The sequence below is a fragment of the Erinaceus europaeus genome, chromosome 21 (assembly GCF_950295315.1).
Source record: "Erinaceus europaeus chromosome 21, mEriEur2.1, whole genome shotgun sequence".
Lineage (NCBI taxonomy): Eukaryota > Metazoa > Chordata > Mammalia > Eulipotyphla > Erinaceidae > Erinaceus > Erinaceus europaeus.
The window spans coordinates 28,152,863-28,161,106 of NC_080182.1; the positions used below are offsets into that span (position 1 = coordinate 28,152,863).

Sequence of the window (8,244 nt, forward strand, 5' to 3'; positions counted from 1 at the left end):
CCTGTGAGACCCGCCTCCACCAACAAACACACATGACAGGTGCTGGCGAGGCTGTGGAGAAAAGGGGCTCTGCTCACTGCTGCTGGGATGCAGACTGGGGCCGCCCCTGTGGAGACTGTGCGGACAGTCCTTCAACAGACAGACATGGAGTCACCTCAGGACCCACAAGCCCACTCGGAGGCTTTATCCAGCGGACACTCAGACACTAATTAGAAGGGACACACGCAGCCCCATGCTCATAGCTGCGTTATTCACAACAACCAGACAGTGGATGCAGCTTAGATGCCTGCCAGCAGATGACTGGCTAAAAACATTATGGGATATAGACTCCATGGAATACTACTCTGCCATCAAAAAAGATAAGATTGTGTCCTTTGGGACAAAATAGCTGGAACTGAGTGATGATGCTTAGTGAAATAAGTAAAGAGATAAAAGACAGCTACTGGATGGTTTCACTCAGATGTGTGATCTAGAGATCTGATTCACGTGAACATGGAAAAAAAACACACAAAGAGATAAACAGAACCAAGCAATCAGTTTGTAAGACTTGTGAGAACTGTGGTGGAGATGTGTGTGGGAGGTAGTGGGGGGGGCTTGCAGTGGTGCCTTTTCCCTCTCTCCCTCTCTCTGAACGAACAAGCCCGTCTGGAGTGGTGAAATCTCGGACACATGAAGTCCTGGCAATGCCCCCACCCCAAGACCTACAAACACCCTCCTTCTCCAAGAGGCGCCGAACACTCACGGCAGCACAGAGCTTACCTTTCCACCGGGCATCTAGCTTGGGGTCTGAAATCGTGAAGTCTGGACGGCTTCTGGACAGGATGCCTTTTCCAAAGCAGCCCTTCCAGGAAGAGAGGAAGCAAGTCAGTTCTGCTTAGTTCTTTCCTTTTTCTTTTCAGGGGAGGGAGAGGAGCCGAGTTAGGAGCATCTCACCACCTTCCACAGCCAGATGCTGTCCGTCTGTCTGGCTGTCACTGGGGGTGACCTTTGCACACTGCCTGGGGAGTGCTCAGTCATGCGGTTCAGGACACCCGCCCTGTCGCTCATGGCCTCAGTCTGGGTCTGCAGGGCCAGGGTGGCAGGCAGGCAGAGGCGGGGGTCAGGGCAGCGCATCTGAAGGCAGGAGCTACATTTGCTGGGTGAAGACAGCTTCGTGGGGCCCCCTCCACCCTGCTGACCCCCCAAACAGCAGATTCCCTGGTCTCAAAAAGCTAGAAAAGACTTCAGCCCAGAGAAAACTGACAGGATAATAAACGCCCCGTGTCAGCCTGGTGGGGGCACTAGGCACCGTGGGCTTGGGAAGACCATGCCCTGCCACCAACCCCTCCCTGGGGCTGGCAAGACCCCTGCGGCCCACCCTGGAAGGTGGCCACAACCTGGATAGGACAGAGAGAAATGAAGAGAGGAGGGGAAGACAGAGAGGGGGAGAGAAAGATAGACACCTGCAGACCTGCTTCACCGCCTGTGAAGCGACTCCCTTGCAGATGGGGAGCCAGGGGCTTGAACCGGGATCCTTACGCCGGTCCTTGCGCTCTGCGCCACCTGCGCTTAACCCGCTGTGCTATAGCCTGACTCCCTTCAATAGTCTTAAGAGACAGTAAGTACAGTGGATGAGAGCTGGGAGTGGGCAAAGTGGGTTTCGTGGTGACGGGGAGGCGCTGACACTGGACGGTGGCTGGACACACTCTGTTTTGGTCGCTGGAAGGTGAAAGAGCCTCTCATTGTCGAGTGCTGGGTTCAATCCCAGGCACTGCATGTGCTGCCGTGATCCCTGGTCTCCTCTCTTCTGCCATCTCTGATTAATAAATCTCAAGACAGACACAATGGCCCCTGCTTCTAAGTGAGCCGCCTGGACCCCGGACTGAGCGTGGGGAGGAGCAGGTGAGCGGCATGGCACCAAGCTGCCCACACCCACCTGCCTATACAGCCGCTGCATGTCCTCAGGGTTCCTCACGACCACGCTGCCGTCCACCATTTCAGCCCGGAAGATTCTGAATTCGCCCTGGCCGAGGGGCATGGGCAGTGGAGACTCATAGCTCTCATACACTCTCCTTTTCCTCTTGGGGGCGCGGAAGACTGCTTCTGCCATCTCTCCAGGGTCCCGTCTTGTGCAGAGCAGACAGCGCAGGAGGAAGATGAGGCCCTAGCCACCCCGTCAGAGTGCTGAACACCCAGGCTCAGGAACTCTGGGCTGCAGACACAGTATCTACAAAACAGTGAGCGAGTGAGTGAGACAGCAGAGCAAGAGGGCAGCTGGGGCCTGCACGAGGGCCCCACCCACCAAGCAGAGACCACACTGTCCAGGTGACCCATCTTGCTGGCTGTCACGGCGATGAGGCTGAGGTCTGGGAAGATGCCGACAGGGCGGCCGGATGGCAGCAGCACCCTAGGAGTAGGCCGGGCACCTGCTGGTCACAGGCCACTGGATTCACGGACGAGGCTGGGACACATGGAAGAAGCTGACAGAGCTGGATATATATATATATATATCTTTTTTTTTTAAGTCTTAACTAAATAAGGAGGGTTTGCTGTCACCATATGGCAACATCAAAAAGGTTTTAACTTGGAAAAGTTACTGTGAATTAGAAGACTTTACAATTTCTAAACTACTGTTAAACACTGAACATTTATTGGCCCTAAGCAGAACAACATAGTCCAATTTCTCATGGAGGGTGGGCAGGGCTGTGGGGTCTCTCCTCTCTCAGCACCATGCACAGCACCCAGGGAGTCCCATGGAGGGTGGGCAGGGCTGTGGGGTCTCTCCTCTCTCAGCACCATGCACAGCACCCAGAGAGCCCCATGGAGGATGGGCAGGGCTGTGGGGTCTCTCCTCTCTCAGCACCATGCACAGCCCCCAGGGAGCCCCATGGAGGGTGGGCAGGACTGTGGGGTCTCTCCTCTCTCAGCACCATGCACGGCACCCAGGGTGCCCCATGGAGGGTGAGCAGGGATGTGGGGTGTCTCCTCTCTTTCTTGAAGGAATGCAAATAAATAAATTGGGCCAGAGAAGTTTCTCAGCAGTAGACCACATACATGGGGCCTTAGTTCATTCCATGACAGCACACTGGAGGGAAAAAAAATTAAAACAAAAACAAAAACAAAACAAAACAAGAGAGAAAGAGTAAATAGAAGCTCTCAGGAGGAAATGCACAGCTGGGTGCCATGTCTCGCCAGCCCTGTGATGACCGCAAGAGCACCCAGGACTTGGCTTCATGTCACTGAACTGCCACTGTGACCGACCCACTTAAGCTCTGAGGCCAGCTTCTTCTTTAAATTGATGTGACAGGAAAACAGCCTGCCAGTTCTTCAAATGCTAAACAGTCATCACGTGATCCAGAAAGTCTCCCCCCAGGTATAAACAGAGAACCGAAAACACATGTTCATGGCAGCACTGAGTCATGCTCATTCACATCCCAAGCGGGAGAATGAATGAACGGCTCCGCACACTAACTACTAGCCATCAACAGGAAAGTAGGTATGGACAGACAGCGGTGACCTTAGAGAGTGTGTGTGGAGTGAAGAAATTCCATCTAGAAGATCACCTAGGAGAGAAGGGCTGGGTGGGGGCACACCTGGTGCGCATACACATTATCATGTGCAAGGACAAGGGTTCAAGCTCCCTGGGCCCCACTTGCAGGGTGCAAGCTTCATCAGTGGTGAAGCAGGGCTGCAGGTGTCTCTGACTCTGTACAAGATAAATCTGTAAAATAAATAAATGTGCTATCTGTAAACTAAAAAACCAAAAAGCGCCTGTGATGCAACAGCACTAGGACGAACTGTCCAGAGCAGATTCTCAGCAAGTAGGGAGCAGCTGTCAGGTGCTGGAGGGGGAAGGAAATGGCTAACCATGGCTGACAGGCGTGGGCTTATTTTGAGGGTGAGGAAAACATTTAAAAGTTAAATGCTTGTGGCTGGGGGAAACAGCTCAGCTGGGAGGACACAGGACTTGCATGCTTGAGACTCCTGGTTCAAGATTCTGGGCTGCATGTGCCAGAGTGGTGCCTTTTCTCTCTCATCCCCCTCATGTGAACTTCCCTCACTTTATCTCATCTCATTAGAAGTAAATCTTGTGGTCCAGGAGGTGGCGCAGTGATGAGGCTTTGGACTCTCAAGCGTGAGGTCCCAGTTTTGATCCCCAGCAGCACATGTGCCACAGTGATGTCTCTGGTGTTCTTTCTCTCTCCTCCTATCTTTCTCATAAATAAATAAGTCTTAAAAAAAAAACAAACAAATCTTAAAGTGCCCATGTGACAATGGTCTGTTCTGTGTTACAGGAAATGACAGCTCAGTGGAACTGTTATTTCAACAATTCACAGGACCCACTTTTCCCAACACAGTTTGTTGAAGAGACTCTATTCATTTAATTGTTTGGGGCCCCTGGTGGTCTAGATACACAATGGAATACTACTTAGCAGTAAAGAATGATGAATTCACCTCATCTTGGATGGAGCTTGAAGGAATTCTGTGAAGTGAGATCAGCCAGAAAGAGAAGGGTGAATAGGGGATGATCTCACTCATGAACAGAAGTGTAGAAATAAGAGCAGAAGGGGAAACACAAAACAGAACTTGGAATGGGTTTGGTGTATTGCACCAAAGTAAAGGACTCTGGGGGTGGGGGTGAGGGTGGGGAGTGTCCAGGTCCTGGAACATGACAGTGGAGTAGGGTTTTGCAGAAAACTGAGATATTTTACACATGCACAAACAATTATAGTTACTGTAAACCATTAATCCCAATAAAAAGAGGGGGGCGTGAAAAAGAGGGGGGTGTGGAGAGAACACCCCACTTGGGTGTTGAGCTAATGTTTATCCAAACCCCCAACTCAGAAACAGGAGAGGAAGTGGCTGGAGTCCTCCCAGCCATAAAGCTGGCCTCTGCTCAATGAGGAGGTCAGGAGGCCCAATCCCTTCCGGGATGCTGCTGTCCAGGGCCAGCCGGGGAGTCAGGACTAGGGGACAGGTGGGCGCAGGGCCCATGGAAGAATCACAGAGAGACAGTAGAGAGAAGAGGAGCACTGATAGGAAGAAAGTGAGGACAGATGGTCTGGGAAGTGGTGCATTGGATAAAAGTATCAGACTCCCAAGCATGAGGTCCCGAATTCAATCCCTGGCAGCACATGTACCAGAGTGATATCTGGCTCTTTTTCTCTCCTATCATTCTCATTAATAAATAAATAAAATCTTTTAAAAAAAAAAGGTTTAAGAAAAAGAAAAGAAAGTGGGGACAGAAAAGGAGAAGAAAGTACAAGCCATGTGGGTGTGGAGAGAGAGAGCGAGAAGGGGGTTGGAGGAAGGCCCCAGCGCCACGGTCTCTCCAGCTTTCTAGTCCCCTTTGGGGAAGGTGCGACGCCCTCGGGAATGAGCTTCAGCCTTTGTCTCCAGGGGTCACACATGCCTCCATTTGGATGCTGTGGCCTTTGCAGTCAGGGAGGGAAGGAGTTGGGGCAGGACGTGCAGACACACTGGGCTTCTGGCCCTGAACTGAGGCTTCTCCTGGCTGCCTGCAGGGTGCAGGGTGCTGTTCTCCCTAAGTCGCCCTCCAAACACAGCAGCCCAGAAGCCTCTGGGGCCTTCGGGGAACAATGCTTATTAGTGGGTGCATGGCCCCCAACCACCCCCACCACCCACTGAATGTCTGAGGATGCTTTCGGGCAGGCCGGGGGCCAGTCGCCCCTCCAGCACCCCAGGTTGTTTGTCCAGAGGCGGAAGGGCGGCAGCGCCAGCGCCCGGAAGAGCGATCAGCCGTCCCGCTGAGCCCTCGGGGTCCTGCGCCCCCGCCCGGGAGGCTCTGGGGAAAGCGAGGCGCCCTCCCCGCCCGAACGTGCTTGGCCCCTGGGCGCCGCCATGTTCGCACACAGCCTACCTGGCGCTCCGCGCTCGCCGTCGCCCTAGCAACCGGCGGGGGCGGGGCCAATGTCGTCAAGTGCTCCGGCCGCAAAGTCGGGCGAATGCGCAGGCGCAGGGCTGTGGGGGAGGAGCGCGCCTGCGCAGTGCGGTAGGAGGGCGGGGCCCGGGCTGTATCCCGCGCAGGCCCCGCCCAGTTGCGGCCGTAGGTGACAAGTGTGGCGGAGCTGGGGATAGATCGCCTGGCCGCTGAGGACAGGGACGCTGGAGGCCACCAGGCGGAAGGTGTGCTCCCTCACCCTAGCCTGGGAAGGGACTTCAGCTCAGCCCGCCCCTGGCTGACCCCTGTCGTTTGCCGTTACCTGTCGCCTGCGTGGCTGCAGCTGGTCGAGAGGCACCTCCGCTGACACTGGCCCCTGGAGACACTGGGCTCCATAAAGGACAATTCACGGGGCCGGGGTCTGCAAAAGCCTCTCCTGCCTGAGGCTCTTGAGGTCCCAGGTTCAGTCCCCAGAACCACCATCAGCCAGAGCTCAGCAGGGCTCTGGGGAAAATATTAATAATTAATAATAGTAACGATACTGCAAAAAGACTCCTGCCTGAGGCTCTGAGGTCCCAAATTCAGTCCCCAGCACCACTATCAGCCAGAGCTCAGCAGGGCTCTGGGGAAATGAATAATAATAATGTTATTACTATTATTCTGCAAAAAGATTCTCCTGCCTGAGGCTCTGAGGCCCCATGTTCAATCCCCAGCACCACCATCAGCTAGAGTTCTCTCTCTCCACCTCTCTTTCATTAAAAGTAAATAAAATATTAAAAAAATGATAATTCATTGCCTACACCCAACTTTTCTGCAGACACAAAACCCCCCACAAGACACTAATATGTTAACTGAATTTAGAAGAGAAAGGTTGGTTAGTCTTTGATAAAAAGTTTATTTTTATCTTTATTAGTGATTAAATATTAATTTACACAACTACAGGATAACAAGGGTACAATTCCACACTGTTTCCACCACCAGAATTCTGTGTCCCTATCCCCTCTACTGGAAACTGCAGTAGTTCTCCCACGCTCACAGATATGGGCTGACTTTATAGCTATCTATTGATCTATCTATCTAGTGATAGATTAGATAAAAGGAACTTTTAGGGCTGGCAGAATAGCTCACCTGAACAGTGTGCTGCTTTGCCCTGTGTGTGACCCAGGGTCTAGCCTGACCCTTGGATGCATTAAAGGAAGCTTTCTGCTCGTGGTGCATTTCTTTATTCCTTCCTTCTTTCCTTCCTTCCTTCCTTCCTTCCTTCCTTTCTTTCTTTCTTTCTTTCTTTTTTAAATATTTATTTTATTTATTCCCTTTTGTTGCCCTTGTTGTTTTATTGTTGTAGTTATTATTGTTGTTGTTGGATAGGACAGAGAGAAATGGAGAGAGGAGGGGAAGACAGAGAGTAGGAGAGAAAGACAGACACCTGCAGACCTGCTTCACCGCCTGTGAAATGACTCCCCTGCAGGTGGGGAGCCGGGGTTCGAACCGGGATCCTTATGCCGGTCCTTGTGCTTTGCGCTTAACCCGCTGCGCTACAGCCCGACTCCCTCTTTCTTCCTTTCTTTCTTTATCATTTTATTAGGGGGTTGGTTAGTGGTTTACAGTATAGATGTTAACTCGTGGATATAGTTGACTTTTTCTTTTAAAATATTCATTTATTTATTTGTTGGATAGCCATAGAGAGAAAAGGAAAGGGAAGAGGGAGGTGGAAATGGAGACACCTGCAGCAATGCTTCAGCACTCATGAAGCTGCCCCCTGCAAGTGCGGACGGGGAGGGGGGTAGGCTGAGCCTGGGTCCTTGTGTACTGTAACAGGTGGGCTCAGCCAGGTAGGCCACTGCCTGGTCCCTAACTTCTTCTCTTTTCTTTTTCTTTTTTTAAAATATATTTTAAAATTTTTTATATTTATTTATTTTCCCTTTTGTTGCCCTTCTTATTTTTTTTATTGTTGTAGTTATTATTGCTGCTGCTGTTGTCATCGTTGTTGGACAGGACAGAGAGAAATGGAGAGAGGAGGGAAAGACAGAGAAGGGGAGAGAAAGCGACTCCCCTGCAGGTGGGGAGCCGGGGGGCTCGAACCGGGATCATTACACCGGTCCTTGCCCTTTGCGCCATGTGTGCTTAACCCTCTGAGCTACCGCCTGACTCCCTTTTCTTTTAAAATATTTTATTCATTTTATTTTTGAGAGAGATGCCGAGAGAGAAAGACACAGAAACACCAGAGCACTGCTCAGCTCTGGCTTATGGTGGTGCGGGGGATTGAACCTGGGACTTTGGAGCCTCAGGCATGACAGTCTCTTTGCATAACCACTATACTATCTACCCCCCCATCCACTCTTTGCTTTTCTAATGTATATATT

The 8,244-nt window shown here is 51.7% G+C and overlaps 1 protein-coding gene across 4 annotated transcripts in view; it reads right to left on the bottom strand.

The window, feature by feature from the left end:
- The window catches only part of TSEN2 (tRNA splicing endonuclease subunit 2), a 20,117-nt gene extending 14,191 nt beyond the window's left edge, over nt 1-5,926 (bottom strand). The window contains exons 1-3 of one of the 4 annotated variants that reach the window (XM_016185562.2): nt 5,861-5,926; nt 1,916-2,206; nt 760-841 (exon numbers count right to left, since the gene is read on the bottom strand). In XM_016185562.2, the coding sequence (XP_016041048.2) occupies nt 760-841; nt 1,916-2,089 (256 nt within the window). In that variant the 5' untranslated portion in view covers nt 2,090-2,206; nt 5,861-5,926. Of the gene's footprint in view, nt 1-759; nt 842-1,915; nt 2,444-5,860 lie in introns of those variants that run through there. The other 3 variants (XR_009547082.1, XM_060180681.1, XM_060180682.1) reach the window with 3 other exon arrangements.
- Nucleotides 5,927-8,244: the final 2,318 nt, after the last annotated feature.